This window comes from Rhipicephalus microplus, chromosome 8 (assembly GCF_043290135.1).
Source record: "Rhipicephalus microplus isolate Deutch F79 chromosome 8, USDA_Rmic, whole genome shotgun sequence".
NCBI classification, from domain to species: domain Eukaryota; kingdom Metazoa; phylum Arthropoda; class Arachnida; order Ixodida; family Ixodidae; genus Rhipicephalus; species Rhipicephalus microplus.
The window spans coordinates 68,522,676-68,542,770 of NC_134707.1; the positions used below are offsets into that span (position 1 = coordinate 68,522,676).

Here is a 20,095-nt window from a genome sequence, read left to right on the forward strand (position 1 = left end):
ATTCGGCTCAGCTGCATTCGGCTGGCTTCGGGTACTATTCGCTGGTATACTGGTTGTTATGCTTGACTGGTGATATGAGAGTGGCGCGAAGTGATCTATTCAGACCTTTAGGTGTCATACACCACAATAATTTTAGGGACCATGTCATTTTTTCTGTACGATATCTTTCTATAGTTGGTAGTATCATTACTTTCGAAACAAAGCAGCTGTTTCTTTCGGAAAAAAATTCTGCTGTATTCTACATCCACAAAACAAATACATGAGAAATTATATAGCAGCAGGATGACTTGGTGCTTTATGAATATAAAAATGGAAGAGGAAAAGCCCAAAGTAGTAGAAAGAGGAGCGGTATACTTTTATTATGTACTGTCTAAGCAGGCATATAGACGCTTGTGGTTCTAACAACCACAAGCTCAAGGACGTACAACAAAGAATTTATGAAAGCACGATGCACAATAGCAATCGTGTTTTCATATTTATTTTATCTGTTACTTTTTCTTGATTTCTGCGCTGTTTTGACAATGCATTCGTACCGATGAGCTTTGCTTACTACACTTATGTAAAAAAAAAGACTTCTCGTTTTTCAGGTGACCAAAATGATGCAAGTTTTTCGTCGAGGCATTCCATTCTTGGTGGGTCTGTTTTTTGTTCAATTAACGCCTGTGCGATCTCCAATGGGTGTCAAAGAAACAGGTAATAAACCTGCACATATATTTTTTGCACAATAACGCTGTATTTAACTACGCTTGAAGTCCAATGTTGAATCATTATGCGAACTCAAATAGCCGTGTGGCAGCCGGCCCTGGACACTATAGCTAGAAGTTCATAGTGGTCGACTTGTGCGTGTTGACACTGTCAGAATTTTGTTGGCGCTAAAACTGATTCAGCTGTATAAACTCATTGATAAGACGGCATGAAGGGTGGGTCTATCGGCCTTCTATTATGTATCGCGCATACGGGCCGTATTGACTCACTCCAACACGCCACCTTTATTAATAGACTCATTGGCTAAGCTAGGTCTCGCGCTAATACGTGCGAGCGTGTCGGTGTGATAATTGCGCTTGTGTCTGTTTCGAATGCGGGTGGAGTGTAAGAACAGCTGTGTAATTTCAAATAAAGGTAAATTATGAAGCTTCAAATGAACGAAATTACCCCTGTCAACCAAAATGGAGTCTTTGATGATTCGACAGGGTGTTTCAAGAAGTCTGTCTATTATTATTTAAATATCGTAGAAAGGAGGCACCTGCGGGCTATCTGCTGTGTTCTCTTTACTTTGTCGTAAGGCATCTTCAGATGTGTACAAAAGCATAATTACGGCAGTAATTACAAAAGTTAAGAGAGTGACCTTTTAAACTATTGAAATAGCTGATTGAGTCCAATGGGCGAAATAATGTACTTCATACAAATAGTCTACAGCCGCTTTAAAATTTCGTAAAGGCGGCCACTGGTAAACAGCACGCAGTGATAAGTACTGGCCAAATGAGCTGGCGAAACCGAAACCGACGCTTCAAACAGCGCATCTATTATTCACTTCGACACAACGCCCTCAATGGTCATACTGTTTACCCTGCCTTTATCAACCATCAATTTAGACACTTCGCCTCGCGGCCGCTTATCGACGCTCGCTTATTCTTCACCCCAATTACGAGAGAAACAGTGTCGTGACAGTTTTCATCGCACTGTTACCCTCGCCAAGAGAAGGTGGTGCTTTTGATCCTTCTTTCCGTCTGTGTTTCTAGTGTTGCGCTGTAAACGAAGGTCATGGTGAATCCCAACCAACTGGCCCAACTTGCCATCTTACTACAATGTGTGCTAAAGAGCAAGTGTAATGTTACACGCAACATTTTGAGATACTTAGAAGAGGACACTTGTGCACAATGCTAAGTTATGTACGATGCTAGATGTGTACAAAGGTGCAAATAGTTTTATAATTGTTGTACAGAACATATGTGTTGTCCGTTACAATCGAATTTACGTTCGTGCTTACGTGAGTTGTGCTCCTTTGATAACGTAGCATACCGTCCTTCCCGCAACAAGCATAAATGTGAGCCTAGCAGTATCTTGAAAAAAACTACAAAAAATATTCGCATTAACAAATTTGTGTTTATTTATTTCGGCAATCAAACTTTCTGACTTAAGAATTGTTTTATAATGTATTTCCGTCAACAAAAGCATAATAAATCTGCAGTGGAGTCTTGTGAGTGTCGCTTTCTGAGAATAATTCGAAAAGCCAGTTAACAAACTTATCTGGCCCGCTTTACCGCAACAGCTACATTGGCCTTCAGACAGTGGTGCCACTCACGGTAAATATGCAGTCTTCATTAAGACAATGTCGGTAAATGGAAAGAACTTAGAGACCTACACTAACCTTGAGCCATTCTGCCCATCGAGGTAATTTGCCCATCGGGCCAACGCATCACGCCTAAATTTAAATTTGGCTAAATGCTGGTTTGTTAGTGGCGTCACTATTTTTTGCCCTACATGGCGCCCCATAGCTAGCTAACATACAAATATATGCGTCAGTTTTAGATTACTACCAGAAATATGCATGCGAACGAATCAATCTATGAAAAACTTTGTTGTTTAAGCAGTTATTTCTTGACCACCACATCTTAGTTGCAAAAAATATTGAAAATACAAGAAAATAAATATCACACTGCAGTGAAAGCTAAATATTAAGGTTACCTGCTATGCATTAGAAAGTAACTCAACGAGTGTATTGCACTTTGATTTCCCCTATATGTCATCGTAAGCTATAGCTTACCAATTAGCCAGCTACCGAATTAACGTAGTGGACATTGATTTCTCCTATATATTGCTAAACTATAACTTGCTAGCTATTCAACAACTTTCTTGCAATAATGCATATAAAATCTTGAAACAATGTATTGCTGATAACTATGTGCACTGTCTGACGTGCGCCTTTTTTTTGACTTGCGCAAAGAGAAGAAAACCACGCCACATTTCTACAGAGACATACAGTTTGTCTGAAGATGTAGTAGTCTTGCTAACATGACATTCATGTCTCTAGAATGTCTTTTTCAAATGCTCTTTTTCTCAATGTGGTGGTATTTTTTGCAACTCTAGCACTTAATAGGACCTACTTGGAAGTGCTCAAACCACTTGTGGATATTTCTCCAAAATCTGGCTATGGTACGTACTTCAGTTATTCACAAAGTTAACGCAAAACTTTATGTATACATCTAATCCTAAAGGGTTAGAACATTAACAGTAACAACAACGTACTGTTAGTGGGATAAGGTAATATATAGTTCATACTGTTTAAACTTCATTGCTTCTATTGAAATAATATGAGCACTCCAGCTGCATCTTTTGCCGACTTCGACGTAACCGTAAGATTCAGCATAAACCTTAATGCGAATGAGATAATTCTGTTCACTAATCTGAAAGTATGCGAGGGCAGCTGACGTAGTGGCTCAGGCTGAGAAGAAACGTATCTGCGTTGATTCGGCAAGAGAAATAGTCATGGGCATCAGGAGACAAAGGCAACTGTGTGCTTCTAGCGCAGATGGCCTGCTTTCAAGGGCCGATCATGGCTGCGCGAGCCCCAGATTGACTGGTACCAGCAGGCGGCTTGTACATTCGTAGGAACCTAGTTGGTGTTTCACGTGGCCCTGCAGCACTGAAGCTGCAATTTTAAATATAAATACTAAAGCGTACCGTGCCCACATTACTATGAATATGTTTACCGAGTTTACCTAGGTGAGATGCAGCTAGTCATACCTCTTATAGCATTCTATATTATTGCTATCAGTTTCAGTGATCCACCCTAAGAGGATAAAGAACATTCTTAAGAGGGTAAGGCACATTGTACGACTGCGTTCCTCAGAATTATGAAACCTTTCTAAAGTCATAAAAGTAACCGTGAGATCATAGTAGAAATAGGCTTAGATGATAAATACAACTTACAATATACCATAGCATTCTAAAGAGTACATTTCCCTCTCAATAAATGGATATTTATATTTCGAAACGTTTTTGAAGAAGAGTGAATATTTTGATATGACAGTGACTTCACTAGAATGACACAATAGAGACTTTATCTGGGCGGCCTTTACGTAGGTGAGCCTATAGGTATTAAAAAAAGATTGTGTCGTCAAATATTGCGCTAGAAAATGGTCATTTTTAGGGTGCCGCCTCCAATCTCTAATGCAATAAACGGCATCCGAGGCGTGATATCAGTACGTTTATTGGCACTGGTACACGCTGGAGACACTGGTATTTCGCTGGGGGCACTGGGAAATAGCTGTGTCACACTGGTAGGGGCGCTGCTTTAACCACTGTGATGCTTGTGCACACAGGGAAGTGCTCGAAGCACTGAAATTTTCACTCGCAAGCGCTGGTGAATACTGGAGCACGCACTGTTTCTACCAGCGCAACGTGCACATTTATCTAGCATGTGCCGTCGTATTTTAGATGGCGTTGAATAGAAAACGTTTGATTCGACAGCATGAATAGATGCTATCCTAAGAGAGCTCGAACATACGTACTTTTTGCAGTGCACGTACGTATCGCAGAAAATGCACCTTTTTAGCATGCCCCCGCGTATGTCGGCCATATTTGCATCAGTCGTGTATTGCTGTAACGATTCGATATTGCGGTGTTCATAGGCCTGGAGCTGGACGCCACTCCCAAGAGACTCAGGAAATTGTTTATGCGACCAAGCTGACGAAACGCCAATGAGCTCTTTCGATATCTTTGCAAGGCTTCCCAGTGGAGGTGAAAGAAACAGCTGTCGTTCAATTCCACCACACCGCGTAAATGGATGCTCGACCATGCCTATTCCTCTACTTACTTCAGGTAACAGTTATATATCTTCCGATCCTCAAATGCAGAAGCTTCCATCATACCTACTCACCGCGTCAAGAGTGGTCTTACCCAGTGCCTGGTCCAGCGATCGTTAAGCCTAACTTGCCGGCTGCGTCGGTGTGTCTGTTACTGGCGTTTCTTGCTTCGTATACATACAACTTTAAAGCGAGAGAATAACTCTAAAGTATAGTTTAGACATCCACGCACTTAAATCAATTACTTCGCCTTGTGTTAATGCCCACACAAGGAGCGCTCAAGATCGATGCGTCACGCTGGCAGCTGGACAGGCTGTCACGGGAAGCCGCCAGCCGCACTTAGCCGGTACTTCTCTGAATAATATGCAGCAGCACGCAATTTGCCGTTGGTAATTTAGTACGCCTTCGTGAACCGACTCCTTGGCGAACGTTGTCAGGGAATCACAGTAGCATTTCTTTGTTTAGTTATTGGCATTCATATAACTGCTAATTTTTACACTGGCACGCCCGCTGTAAATTGCAAGTGGAGGCCAGAAAAACAGCTGCCGCTCGCTATCACCACTCCATAATTGCATATCTGGCAATGACTCACTTACTTGCGTCAGGTAAAGTTTAGGTAACAGTTAGAAATGTTGCGAAGCTTAAATGCAGAAACTTCAAGCATAGCAACTCAGCTGCGTCGAGAGCGGCCTTACCCAGTGTCCTGTCCCAGCGAACATTATGCCCTAGGGGCTGGCCGTGTCAGTGCACATGCTACCGGCGCTTTTCGCTTTAAGTGGGCCCAATTCTAAAGTGTAGGAACGACTGAAAAATACTTTAGACGTCCCCTGAGCCTAAATCAACTACTTCTCCGCGTGTTCGGTGTAAGGACACACAGTTTTGATTTAGTAACTTGGTATGCCTTAGTGAACTAACACACTGGCATACTTTTTCAGTAAATTGCATTAGTATTTTCTTTGGTGGTTTCTTAGTTGCAGGTATCAATAAAACAGGAAATCTACACACTGGCACGCCGGATGTAAAGATGTAAATTACTATACCGTCGCCTGCGCGAGAAAATACTCAATATTCAATCGTGTGCGCGCTTATGTACCAAACAAGCCAGTTTTATACATTTGTACATGTTGACCAGTAGCAAGTGCCAGACGTTACTATCAAGCAAAAAAAAAAAAAAAATCGGCAGCAACAGCCGGCAATCAGTGGCTGCTCTTCCAGTCAATTTGAGATTTTCAGAGTTAAGTTTAGATTCTTCGAAAAACATTGCGCTCTTCCCAATATCCGTTGGCCATTCAGTGCCCGGAATCCGGTCGCCACTGTCGAATCAAGCGCAATTGTAATTCCGAAAGGGATATCGCGTCAATCTTGACTGTGCGTCTTGTAAACAAGAAGTTGAACGGCGTGTCTTTAGGGTTCATAGTCATTGTTCAACCCAACTAGCATGTTCTGGTGTTGCTTAGGGGGTAGAGCAATCGAGTTTCAATTCGAAGTTGACAAGTTCTAGTGATCGCGTGGGGTGTTTTTTATTTTATATTTAACGTGATTGTGCGCAATATTGCTTCTTTTACTTCTATATTTATTTATTTGTCTAATTTTTATCAATTTACTGTGAATGGGCATCCCCCCCGCCTCAATTTAACGTTCTTAAGCCATTTCGCGCAGAGTACCCAGCGCCTCCAAGCACTGGAACCTGCGCGATACTGGGCCCATAATCAGGCGTGGCGCTGGACGCTGGTACTCAGTGGCGCTGGTTTTTGCAATGGGAATGGCACTCGTAGCTAGAATTGCACAAAAATTGAGGCGTTATTTTTTTATCGAAAATGTAGTAGTACTATGTAAGGTGAGTATTACTGTGTCCAAAAACCAAGATGTGATTATTGCCACGTCATAGTGAAGGACTCTGGCAATTTATACCATTCAGTCTTCTTTACAATACGCCAGCCACTCAGCCTCCACTGCTTCTTCTTCATTGAAATTTGACCGCTACAGCCGGGCTTGAGCCCACTATTCGCGGGTCAGTAGCTGAGTACTGCAGCCATTGTTCCTCAATGGCATACCTGTCGGGAGAGTTATGGCAATCGAAGCTTCACTATACATGTCTGGTGTATTACGTCCATGCATATATTTTAGCGGATCATAGCAACGGGGTGACCAGCGCGTGAGGGGTAGAGCGCGAGAGAGAACGCTGAACACAGTGTTGTGTTGGATTGTGTTCGAGCGAGTGGCTCTTGGACGTTACACTTGGTGGCAGCGGTGAAAACATTAACCCATGTTTACATGTAGCAAGGCTGCCGCGATGACAGCAACAGTCAGCACTGTACAGATGCGCTCTACAGAAGATAACACGTCGTCAACGGCCCTGAAGCATCCTGTCCCGATTACGCAAGAAAGCTTGTCACAGGCCGCGGGAGCCCCAGTCTAATCACACATCCCGCCAGCAGCACGCAATCAACCTCTTTTGTCCAAGTTTGATGTCTAGGATACGCCAAATCACCCTCAACAGTCAAGCGCTGGTGTCAGTCTATCTATACCTGACTGCCCACGAGCTCTTGTTTTCCAAGGTGAGGCTAACAGATGAGCTCTATGCAAGATTTCAAAACTCGCTTCGCTCCCAGCTTGCTTACTCTTGGGCACCCTCGCCCAACGTGCCCGGACGGCGGATGTTGGGCGAGGGTGCCTCAAGGGTGCCTTAATGACAGACAGCTGCGCGGCTCTCAGTCATTGAGGAGCAGTCTGGCCTGCAGCAATGGATGTCTACCGCGGTCGAACGAAGTGTTCCTCTGTCAGCTCAGCCTCGGTTTTCCGGAGCACGAATTCCACCGCCTACCTTCGATGGCGCTACGTCGTGGCCAGAATGTCTGGTGCAGTTTGAGTCCGTTGCTGTCCTAAACGGCTGGACAGTTCAAAATAAAGTTCAGACACTCGTTCTGCAACTCCGTGGCACCGCCGTTGAATACCTCGAGTACATACCGCAAGCCGTCCTCTCGAACAATGAAGCTCTGGTCTCGGCGCTGGAAACCAGATTTGGCGACAGTCATCTTTTTCAGCGTTTTCTCACACAACTCCAACACCTTCGACAAGGTCACCGCGACAATCAAGAGCTCACTGCTCATGTCGACAGCTGGTCCCGGAAGACCTTGACGGGTTGCCCTACCACAACCATTCGATGCCTTCTCCATATTTCACAGGAGAAAGGGCATCATGTGATGTTTCAGTGGCTGTCAAGTCACTGCGGCGTCATAGAAAACGAACATGCCGACACTGCCGCGCGGGAAGTTCTTGAAGTAACACGAGAAGAAGCCATACCACTTTCGCGGACCGATGCAGCCAGTAACCTTCCACGACTTGCGCGTGAAGTCACGTTTTCACTATGCTTCCCATTAAGCAACGAGACAAATCATCAACACCACCTGTCCTCTTTGTGGCTCTCCGCATGCTCACTGGGCTCGATCGAAGGGAAGCCACCCTTCTTCATCGCTTATGGCTAGAAGTGGCATTTACAAAAACCAATTGCTTTGTCATAGGAATGGCCGACAACGCTCTCTGTGATGCCTGTGATTGCAAAGAGACGCTACCCCAAAACCTGTGCGACTGTCCGTTGTATGACATCCAGAGACAGTCAGTGGCATCTGTTCTTGCGCGCATCGACAACAGCCAAATGTCTGTGGACACTATTCTTTCAAGTGCCCGAGAGAAGACATTGCAACAGAAGGCGACAAAAGCTATGTTCGAATTCCTACGCGATCCGGACTTGAACAAGCGGCTGTAACAGCAATGTGACACACCACGAAAGACAAGACTGGACAATGAGTGTGCGCGAGTGTCCTGCCGAATGTGCTGTGTTTATCTCTCTTTCTTCTCTGCTCTCTATCTTTCACCTCCCCAACCCCCTCCCATGTGCAGGGTAGCAAACCGGCTACCTCTAGGCGGGTGAACCTCCCTGCCGTTGTTTTCCTCCTATTTTCCTTCCCACCACAACCATGGACCTTATTGCTTCTAATGCCTTTTTTGATGCATCAATAACAGTAGCGTCCAGCACTTCGACCGCCTTGCTCGTCCAATTTACGTACGATCAACTTTAGCTGTCGTTCTTGAGGCGGAGATAAAAGAACGCTCGCGAGCAGCTAAGGATCCATACCGGAGGCCAACTTACACGGACGCGCCCTCCTGAACCCGGCATTTGGCACCTACTCGGCTCCACAATCCTACAGCGGCACTCCGGTGCTTCCACTGCCACGAAGTTGGGCATTTTGCTCTGAACTGTCCTTGAGTGACAAAGTCGCTGACAAAGTCAGCTCCTTTATGCAAATATTCTCGGGAAACTACAATGCAGGCCATCGAGGGCAGGACCCCACATGATGGCTGAATTCCCGCTTCCTTCACCTGGCCTCTTCACCGAGATGCCAACTCTGCCGGTGAAGCTTGGAGATCCGCCGCAGCACGTTGAAGCACTTCTGGACACAGGAGCTGCATTCAGTTCTTTAGCTATGAGATTTTTGTCTGGAAGATTTTCGGTGTGCCCTGAGCAGGTTGATTGACCCCATCTCGCCTTAGCGGTCGGAGCCACTCTACCTACTCTCGGCGAAGTCTGCCTGAATGTGTGTGCGCTTGAGAAGACAGTAAGGCAGTGGTTCCTCGTTGCCCCAAACCTGTGTGTCAGGGATCTTAGGCTGTGATTGGTGCGCAGTTTGCCATTATTTTGCAGTTTACCGGAACTGAATACACCATTAAACTGACATCTACCGCTTCGACACCGATTCGATCAAGTGTCAAAACTTTCTATAAAGCCTGCTCTAAGCAATTGTATTTCCCGTTGAGTCCTGTCATTTACAGAACTCTTGACAAAGTGCGCTCCGTGCTCGCTGACAACTACCGCATGATGAAAACTTTGATTAATAAATTTTCTTCGAAGGTCGGTATTCTAAAAACGGGAACGAATGCGGTCGTGGGTAAGTGACCAACCTGAAATTGGAAAACCATCCCTGCTTTTCAATCCTGTGATTACGGCAACCTCAGTTACCATCCCCTTTTCATTTGCTGCGTGGGTTCCTGTTTACAGCCCCCTCAAGTCCTTTGGTGACAAGGGCATTCTTGAAGAAAGTACCATTTGTTCCCTGCCCGGAGGCGAATTCGCAATGCCATGGGCCCTCCATCGCTCTTCCGGCAAAACCTTTGCAGTGCTTGTCTTCAACCTGTCCGACAATACACTGTCCGTGCCGGCAGGCACCGTCCTCGGTACCTGTACCTACCTTGAAGCACCGTCTGTCGTAGCAGTAGTACAGCCCGTAGCACCTTCACCACCAACTGCATTGCCCTTAGACTGGAATGAATTCAACTTCAGCCCCAACTTGACTCAGTCACAGAAAGCTGTGATGCAAGCACTTCTACAAAAATTTTGTGACTGCAGGGCGATGTCACCCAGTGTGCTTGACCACACTTCTTTGGTGCAGCACAGACTCGACACCGGCTCTGAAGGTTCTTTTCGGCATCACCCACGTTGAGTCTCTGTCTCTGAAGGCGCAGAAACCGCTACTCCATTGGATAACATGCTTAAGCGCGCTATTATATTGCACTCGTCAAGTCCGTGGTCGTCTGCCGTAGTTCTTGTGAGAAAGAAAGGCGGCGCAATCCAATTCTGCGTAGACTATCGACGGCTAAACAGTGTCACCAAGCCTGACCTGTATCGGTTTCCTATCTTGACGATGTTCTTGGCAGCCTTCATGTTGCCCGTTTTCTTTACTACACTGGATCTTTTTTCTGGCTATTGGCAGGTCGAACTAGACACGAACAACGCTGAAAAGGCTGCCTATATAACTGCGGATGGCCTATACCAGTTTAACCGGCTGCCCTTTGGTCTCTCCAACGCTCCTGCTACATTTCAGCGGTTACAGACTGGTTTCTCTGGCATCTGAAGTTGTCGATAGCTTTGGTCTATTTAGATGACATAATGGTCTATGCTCCCACGTTTCCTGAACACCTCAGGCGTTTGGAAATGGTCTTGCGTGCTCTCCAAGATGCTCGCCTTTGCATTAAACCTTCCAAGTGCTTTTTCGGCCTTTCGGAAGTTAGTTACTTGGGCAACGTCGTCACCGTTAAAGAAATCAGCCCTGATCCCACGAAGCTCCAAGCCATTGCCTGTCTGTACTCCACCTCCCACCATGGCTAAGCAGCCTAAAAGTTTCTTAGGCTTCGCTTTATATTTCAGACGCTTTGTCTCTGACTTCACTTCCTGCGCGGTACCTCTCAACGAGCTACTGAAAAAAGAAGTTCGCTGCAAATGGGGACCCGACAAAGAAGCAGCCTTCCGTGACCACAAGACAAGACTGCGCTTCAAGCACCACCGACGCTCGCACAGTATGTCTAGAATGGCCCGACGATTCTACGCAACGTTGCCAGTTGTCTTGGCCTCGGAGCTGTTCTTCTGCAAGTTAACGAGGACGGGCAGGAGAGACTGGTCGCTTATCCTAACTGCCGGCTAGGTGAACCAGAGAGCCGATACCACGCCTCTGACCTTGAATGCTTGGCGGTAGTTTGGGCAGTCGAAAAATTCTTTCGTACGTTTATGGTAAAAGCTTCGCGGTCGTTACACACCACGTCACCCTTCGCTGGCTTTAAACAAAAAAAGACCTCAATGCTAAGTTCGCCAGGTGGGCTCTCAAACTGCAAGATTACAACTTTTCTATTGTCGATCGCAGCGGCGCTCGCCAACAAGACGCTGACTGCTTTTCTCTCGCCCGACAGCTTTCAGCGACATCTCCCCAGAATCTGCGGCGTTTGATTTACGAAGTACACAGCTACAAGACGCAGAAATTGTCGATATAACCCGACGACTATCCGGATAGTACGCACTCCCAAGTGTTGTCGTGAAAATCTTTCTGTGTCTTACGTCGTCCAAGAGGGAATTCTTTATCACCGAAATTATCGTGCTGGGTAGTGCGTGTCTATTGTGCCGGTAGCCATGCGACAATTGGTGCTATTCATGTGCCACAACGCTCCGACTGCCAGTCACTTCGGGCTGCACAAGACGCTGGCACGCATCAAAGAGAGTTTTTTTTGGCGGCGCACACACAGTGACATTCCCTGCTACGTTTCGTTATGCACAGCCTTTCAAGCACGGAAGCCCACCACAAATCCGCAACTGGGCCCACGCAACACTTGCCTCCTCCGGAGATTCTGGGACTTGATCAGATGGGACCGTTTTCACGTACGTCGCGCGGCAGCAAGTTCTTCATTGTTGCCACAGACTATCTCATGAAGTGTACTGAAGTCAGGGCCATCCCTGACTCTTCGACACTGCACGTCCTCACGTTCATCAACGAGTGCGTGAATTTTTGATGCGGCGCGCCACGCTTGCTCATCACTGACCGTGGCATGGCCTTCACGTCCCGCGCATTCAGAAACCTACTGGCCGATCTTGAAGTTTGGCATGCCATGGCCACTCCTCAGCACCCACAAACAGATGGTGTGCTGGAGGGTACAAACCGTACCATAAAAGACATATTCTTGTCACACGTGAGTCCCAGTCATCACATCTGGGACGAATACGCCGCCGCAGCTGTCTTCGGCCTCAAACGACACAGAAGGAAATCACATGGGGGTCACCGTTCAAGCTTCTCTGCGGATGTCAAGACTTTTGCAAGAAAGCTTCATTGATTTGAATACCACTACGCAAAACCATCTGGATGACACCAGTACTTCGGCACTTCTTCGGAAGGCTCGCTTTAGAGCGCACCTGACCATATCGCATCGCCAGCCGAAATCCCGCGTGCTTTCCAACGAGAACCACACCCCTTCAAAACCAGAAGACTTAGTGCTGTTTCAACGGACCCAGCGTGTTCCGCCGCGATGCCAGAAGTTTTTTTCCGGTATGCCAGCCCATTTCGCGTGGTGGAAGCCCTAGGCCTTGTAACGTTAATTCTGGAAGTTGTTTCCGAACTGGACACCAAAATCAGAAGCCGTGTTTTTCCCGCCCATGCAAGCCAGTTGAAACTTTATGTGCCACGTGATTTCCGTATTCACGCATCCTCGTCTTTTGGTTCAGACTCCAGGGGAGAAGGGGTGGCGATTGTAGTGGATCACAGCAACGGGGTGACCAGCACGTGAGGGGTAGACCTGGAAAAGAGGACGACGAAGACAGTGTTGTGTTGTATTGTGTTTGAGCGAGTGGCTCTTGTACGTTACATTATTTTCGTTTCAGGGGCGAAGCTCCCAAATCCATCGGTATGACTTTACATGTCTCTTTGTGACTGGTTCGTAACCACCTCGTAACTGGTTCGTAACCACTCACTCAGCAGGTGACGCTAGCGTGAAGGACAGACACAGATGGACGGACGGACGGATGGACAGGCAGGCAGGCAGGCAGGCAGGCAGGCAGGCAGGCAGGCAGGCAGGCAGGCAGACAGACAGACAGACAGACAGACAGACAGACAGACAGACAGACAGACAGACAGGTGGACCGATAGACGCATGTACGTACGGATAAATGAACGGATGGACAGAAGCACAGATGAAAGCACGGAGGGACGCAAGGATGGACGGAAGTACGAAGGAACAGACAGACGGATGGATGGACAGAAGAAAGGATGAACGCCCGGGCGAAAGGGCAGATGGACGGACGGACGGATGGACTCACGGAGAGACAGATGGATGGATGATCGGACTGACGGACGAACTGACAGATGGAAACAAGGACGAATGGACGGACAAACACACGGAAGGAAGCATGCACGGGCAGAATGACGGATGGGCGCACCATATTGCAAATACCTGCGCAACTGGGTACCAGCGTCCAGCGCCATGCCTGATTACAGGCCCGGTGGATGAATGGATGGATGGATGGATAAATGGATATGGCTGTACCCTTTAGATCGGGCGGTGGCTAGCACCACCAAGCCGTAATACTTAATGAATCAAAAACTACATTCAGTTTTTTCCTTTCAAGAATTGAGGTTGAGATTCGTACTTTGCAGTGAAGCGTTTATTTTCACTCGTGCTTTGAATTTAGCCACCAATCAAATAACCTCCTTTTAGTTAATTCTAACCGCTTAAAGTCTATTTTGCCCTCCCTGTCCCTAAACCCAACTGCTTTGAAAAACTCTGCGCCATCATCCTGAACTCTAGGGCGAAGCCCTTTACAGAACATTATCAAGTGTTCGGCAGTTTCTTCTTCCTCTCCACACGCACTGCATACCGTGTCTACCCTTCGTATTTGGCCCGATATGTCTTGGTTCGCAATACTCCCGTCCTGGCCTCAAACAGTAGAGAACTCCCCCGAGTATTATCATAGATCCTTTCCTTGATAATTTCCTGCTTAAAAGTTCGAAAGACCTCTAGTGCGCACTTCCTAATCACGCCAATTCACCACATATCCGGCTCAGCTTCCTTCACCTTCTTTTTAACCGATAATTCTTTTTGGTTTAGCCACCTGCTGTTTTCTAAGTATTTACCAGTCAACTTCCTGGTTCGCCTCCTCCATTTTGTATCGACATTCTTCATGTACAAGTAGCTGAAAACCTTCCTAGCCCAACGCTCCTCCTTCATCTTATCTTGCTGCTAGCTTCCCTGCCCTCAAATGATGTCCATCCCATATCACCTTGTACTCCCTGATTTGGTGTATTCCCGTGAGCTCCTAAAGCAAGCCTACCTATTCCACGTTGCTTAATTTATAATCTTGCTTGAACTTCTGATCTCATGCACAAGACCGCATTGCCGAACGTCAGACCAGGAACCGTGACCCCTTTCTATATTCCTCTGACAACATCATACCTAGTGTATTTCCACAGTGCCTTGTTTTTCATTACCGCTGCATTCCTGTTACCTTTAGTCGTCACGTATATTTCGTGTTCCCTTAGGTACTCGGCCCCATTGCTTACTCATACGCCCAGATATTTGTATTTATTTGTTATCTCTAGCGTGACCTCCTGTATTCTAAGCTCACTACCTTCATTGTCATTAAAAATTATGACACCTGATTTTTCCTTACTGAATCTGAAATCTAACCTATCTCCCTCATTACCGCAGATGTCCACCAATCTCTGCAAATCTTCCTTGTTGTCGGCCATTAGCACTATATCATCTGCGTACATCAATGCTGGTAGTGCCTGTTCAATGAGTTTTCCTTGTTTGACGAAAAAAAAGTTTAAACCCAGTTGACTTCCCTCTAATTTGGCCTCTAATCGTGGTAGGTACATCATGAATAATAAGGGTGACAGGGGACACCCCTCCCTAAGCCCTCGTTTGACCTCTGCAGGCTGTTTTTCCCACTTTATAACTACCTTGTTACCTTTAAAGATATCCTGTAGAAGATTAGTTACCACTGTTCCACGCCTAGTGTGTCCAGTATTCCCCACAATTTCTCTTGAACCACGCCATCGTACGCTCCCTTGATATTCAAAAATGCTAGCCACAGGGACCTGTGTTCGTTTTCTGATATTTCGATGCACAGAACAGATTGTCTTCCAACCTCCTGTGTTTCTGAAACCCATTCTGCAGTTCCCCAGCACCCCCTCATCCTCTGTACATACCTGCAGTCTTTCTTGCATAATCAGCATCGCCAGCCTGTAGGCCACTGATGTCGCTGTAATGGGACGGTAGTTGCTTATGTCAGCTTTGTCCCCCTTTTCTTTATATATCATGCTCATCCTCAAACCAGCGCCTCTGAGCGCTGGTACTGGGACGCTGAAAGACGCTGGGTACTCTGTGCAAAATGGCTTCGCAGGATTAAAGGGGGGGGGGTGCACATTCGCCATAAATGAATAAATAGAAGTAAAAAAATACAATATTGCGCACATTAACAATAAAAATGAAAAAAATCAAATACCCCACGACAGCATTCGAACTCATCACTTACAAATTTTATATGGTGTACTCTAGCCGCTAAGCCATGCCAGAACATGTCGGTTGTGTTGTAAAATGACTAGTATTCCCGAGAACACGTCATTTGACTTCATGTTTACGAGTCGCACAGTCAAGATTGACGCAATCTTTTTCTAGAAACAGCACTTGCGTCTTGATTCGACAGTGGCGAACGGCTTACTGGCACTGAATGACATATGGATCGAGGCAAGAGTGCAATGTTTTTCGAAAAATCTACATTTCAACTGTGAAAAATTTCAGATTGACTGGGGGAGCAGCTGCAGATTGTAGGCTGCTGCTGCTGATATTTTGTTTTTCATTGATAGGCGCTTCTCGCAATTGCTACTGGTCAACATGTGCAGATGATTTAAAGTGACTTGTTTGGTACATATGCGCACACACGATTAGATATTGAATGTTTTTTTTCGCGCAAGCGACGATATAGCAGTGTACGTCCGGCGTGTCAGTGTACAGATTTTAAGTTAATATAACACCTGCAGCTAAGAAACCAACGAATAAAATACTAATTAAATCTTCTGAAAAAAGTATATAAGTGTGTTAGTTCACTAAGGCGTACCGAGGTATCAACTGAAAATGGCGTGTTCATACATAAAAGTCAGAGAAGCACCGGCTACTGCACTAGAAAGAAAGCTTACGGTGACCGCCTGCATTGCTGAAAGTACGACACATCGATCGCCGTCGCTACTTGTGTGGGCACCGCACACGCTGACAAATGGTTAATTTAGGCTCAGTAGTGTCTAAACTATGCTCTGCCATCATTCTTACACTTTCGAATTGCATCTACTTAAACTAAAAAGCGCCGGTATAATGTACACCGATGTGGCTGGCAGGATAGGCCTGAAGCTCGCTGAGACGGCTCACTGGGTAAGGCTGCTCTCGACGCAGCTGAGTTTCGACGCTTGACGTTTCTGCGTTTGAGCTTCGCAACATTTTTATCTGTTACCTATACTGCACCTGATTGTGAGTAGAAGGTCAATAATTGCCTGAAATGCATTTCCTGAGTGGCGATTTTGAGCGACAGCTGTTTTTATGGCCTACGCTGGTAGTATACAGTGGGCGTGCCAGTGTACAGATTTGCAGTTATATCGGTGCCAACAACTAAATAAACACCCTGAAAATTTTAATGCAATACACTGACAACGTACGCCCAGGATTCAGTTCACGAAGGCGTACCAAATTACCAACTGGAAATTGCGTGTACGCAATCGCGTACCGGTATTTCTCTTGCATGTCAGTCAGAGAAGTACCGGCTAAGTGCGGCTGGCAGCTTTCCTTGACCGCCTGGGTAGCTCAAAGCATAACGCACCGAACGTCAGCGCTCCTTGTGCGGACATTGACAGAAGACAAAATAGTCGATTTAGGTTCATAGATGTGTAAACTATACTTTAAAGTTATTCTCAGAATTTAACATTGTGAGTACACGAAGCAAGAAGCGACCGAAACATTTACACCGATGCGGCTGGCACTAGATACCTAATTCTGGCTGGGCCGGGCTCTGGGTTAGACCACTCTCAACATGATAAGTAGGGATGGTTGAATTTCTGCATTTGAGCTTTCGAATAGTGTAGAAGCATAAGCATGGCCAGACATTCATTTACGTGGTGTGGTGAAATCGAATGACAGCTGCTTTTTTTCACGTTCACTGCGAAACCTTGCGAAGCGATCGAGAGAGGACTCATTTACGTTTCGTCAACTTGGCAGCATAAACAATTTTGTGTATCTGTTAGGAGGGGCATCCTGCTCCAGGAAACACTGCAACACGGAATCGTTACAGCAATACACGACTGATGCGATTATCGCCGGCATACGCGGGGGCCACCAAAAACTTGCATTAATTGCTGCAATACGTACGTGCAGCAGAAAACTTACGTATTCTCGGGATCAATTAGGGTAGCATGTTGCGTGCCATCTAATCAAGCCTTTTATATTCAACGACACCGAAACATACTACGGTACATGCTACATAAATGTGCACGCTACACTGGTAGAAACAATGCGTGCCCCAGTATTCACCAGCGCATGCCAGTGAAAAGTCTAGCGTTTGGAATGCTTCCCAGTGTGCACCAGCACCACACCGGTTAAGTGAGCGCCCCTACCAGTGCGACACAGCTATTTCCCAGCGCGCCCAGCGAAGTACCACTAAATACCAGAGCGTACCAGTGTCTTTAGTATGTACCAGTGCTAAAAACCGTACTGGCATCACGTTAGAGATGCCGTTTTTTGCGATAGGGTTTAGACGGACTCATTTACGGACGGACAGAAGAACCGACGCACGAACAAATGGAGGCAAGATTAGACGGAAGTATGTAAGCACGGACAGATGCACGGACGGATGGACGCGGGCACGATTGCTCAGACGAACGATCGGATGAACGCTTCGCCCCACTCATCATTGGACACACTGTGGATATGCTGTGATTTTTTAACTGCTTTGACTAATGATTACCCTTAACTACATGCTTTATGTGCTGAACTGGGCCTTCACCCACTTACTTACCTGCACAACACTTTTTTTTGCTACAAGCAGCAACCACCGTCCCTCAGGAAAGAATCACTGACCATGGTGAATAGCCACTAGAAAATGTGTTGTTGAAAGTACAAGTGACGTAGACCACGAACAATATTTCTGTACGAGAAACGGCTCTCGCCATCTAGCCATCAATTTAGAGACACCATTTTTCTTTGCACTTCCTAGCACAGAGTTTTCCACGAAATGTGCCACCACTGCCACAATCTGCTAATGACCGGAGACGCTCAATAAAGTGCAGCTTCTGTTCACTTAACCTCTGGGTTTTATGCCGGGGGTGGCTACGTAAAATATAGAGTTGCAACATACACAGATTGCATGCATACCCCACAGCATACAGAGCATACAGAGACATATTCCCGTGTTGTTGAAGCACACTGATACTCTACCACATCACGTGGGATAGCATGGCTCACACTCAAGAACAGGAAGGCGACAACAACAGAGAGATGTGGGTGTCAATGCTGTCCAGCACGGCTTTTGAAGGCCAGCAGAGTCTAGGAGGGCAAAATGATGGCGAGAGCCAGCGGTGCCTTAAAATAGAGGCTCGACCACGCGGCGTTGTCCTGTTTTAGCAGGAAGGAAGTGTTCTTAGAAAATAATGTTTTGTTCTTCTTCTAGCATAGTGCTTCGAAACTCTTTTGGCTTGTACTAGTGCCAGGCAGGAGGCATCGGCAGAGTGATCGCGCACTCTGTGAAAGAACAGGCGGAAGTATCTAAAATGTAAAATCTTAACTCCGGTATTCTAGCATCCAATCTGTAAAAACAAACTATCGTCATGATGACAAGGACTGTGTTTAGTTGGTACTCAATAAGCCCGTCGTATGACACCAAGCTCCAAGGAAACAGTTACACCCCGGTAACCCTGTCTTGGTCAAGTGGATAGAAAACTTTCTTTCAGATCGCGCGCAATTCGTAGAATTTAATGGTTCCATATCCAATAAATCTAACGTAACTTCTAGAGTTTGCCAGGGCTCGGTCCTTGGACCACTGCTATTTCTGATTTACATAAACGACCTGCCTGGCAACATCAATTCTAAAATCCGTTTTTATGCGGACGATTGCGTACTATATGACACCATTAGCACACCGCAGTGTCACCAAAAACTAAACGAGTCGTTTTCTAGGTTTTGCGCGTGGTGTAAAACGTGGCAGATGTCCGTAAATTTCCGCAAAACAGTATCCATGTCTTTTACTCACAAACGTTCCCTGTATAATTTCACGTACTCATCTGCTGACATAAACCTTCAAAGAGTTACAGAATATAAGTATCTTGGCATTATTTTCACAAGTAACCTATCCTGGTCGAAACACATCGAATATGTATGCACAAAGTCACTCAAGAAACTGGGTTATCTTCGGCGCACACTCAGCCGAGCACCGAAAGACACCAAACTCCTGATGTATAAAACATTAATTTGACCGACACTCGACTACGCATGCTCCGTGTGGAACCCTTACCGAAAAGGCGAAATTAACAAAATTGAAGCCATTCAAAAGAAAGCCATCCGATTCATCTGTCGCAGGTATGACTGCGCTTTTTCACCAACCACAGCCCTCGTATCTCTAGAGCTAACCACCTTAGCTGCCCGTCGTGAAATTGAATCACTAACCTTTTTTCACCGCATCATTCACTGTTCATATCGCCTGTCATCGAACAAATATGTCACATATGCAAGCCCCACTCAGACAAGAAGCAATCACACCCTTAATGTTTCCCCGTATCATCCCCGCACAGACACGTTCAAATATAGCTTTTTTCCGCGAACAATTGAACGTTGGAATTTATTGCCTGGCCACGTGCGATCTCTTGACTTGCTTACATTTCCTTCTAAAATACAACTATTGTAAACTACGTACATATACCGCTTTGTTTCCTTTCCCCCTTTGT

At 46.0% G+C, this 20,095-nt stretch overlaps 1 protein-coding gene across 1 annotated transcript in view; it reads left to right on the forward strand.

Moving 5' to 3' along the window:
* The window catches only part of LOC142768582 (uncharacterized), a 79,601-nt gene that overhangs the window by 13,290 nt on the left and 46,216 nt on the right, over positions 1-20,095 (forward strand). The window contains exons 2-3 of the mRNA XM_075870577.1: positions 588-693; positions 3,088-3,153. Of these exons, the coding sequence (XP_075726692.1) occupies positions 597-693; positions 3,088-3,153 (163 nt within the window). The 5' untranslated portion in view covers positions 588-596. The remainder of the gene's footprint in view (positions 1-587; positions 694-3,087; positions 3,154-20,095) is intronic.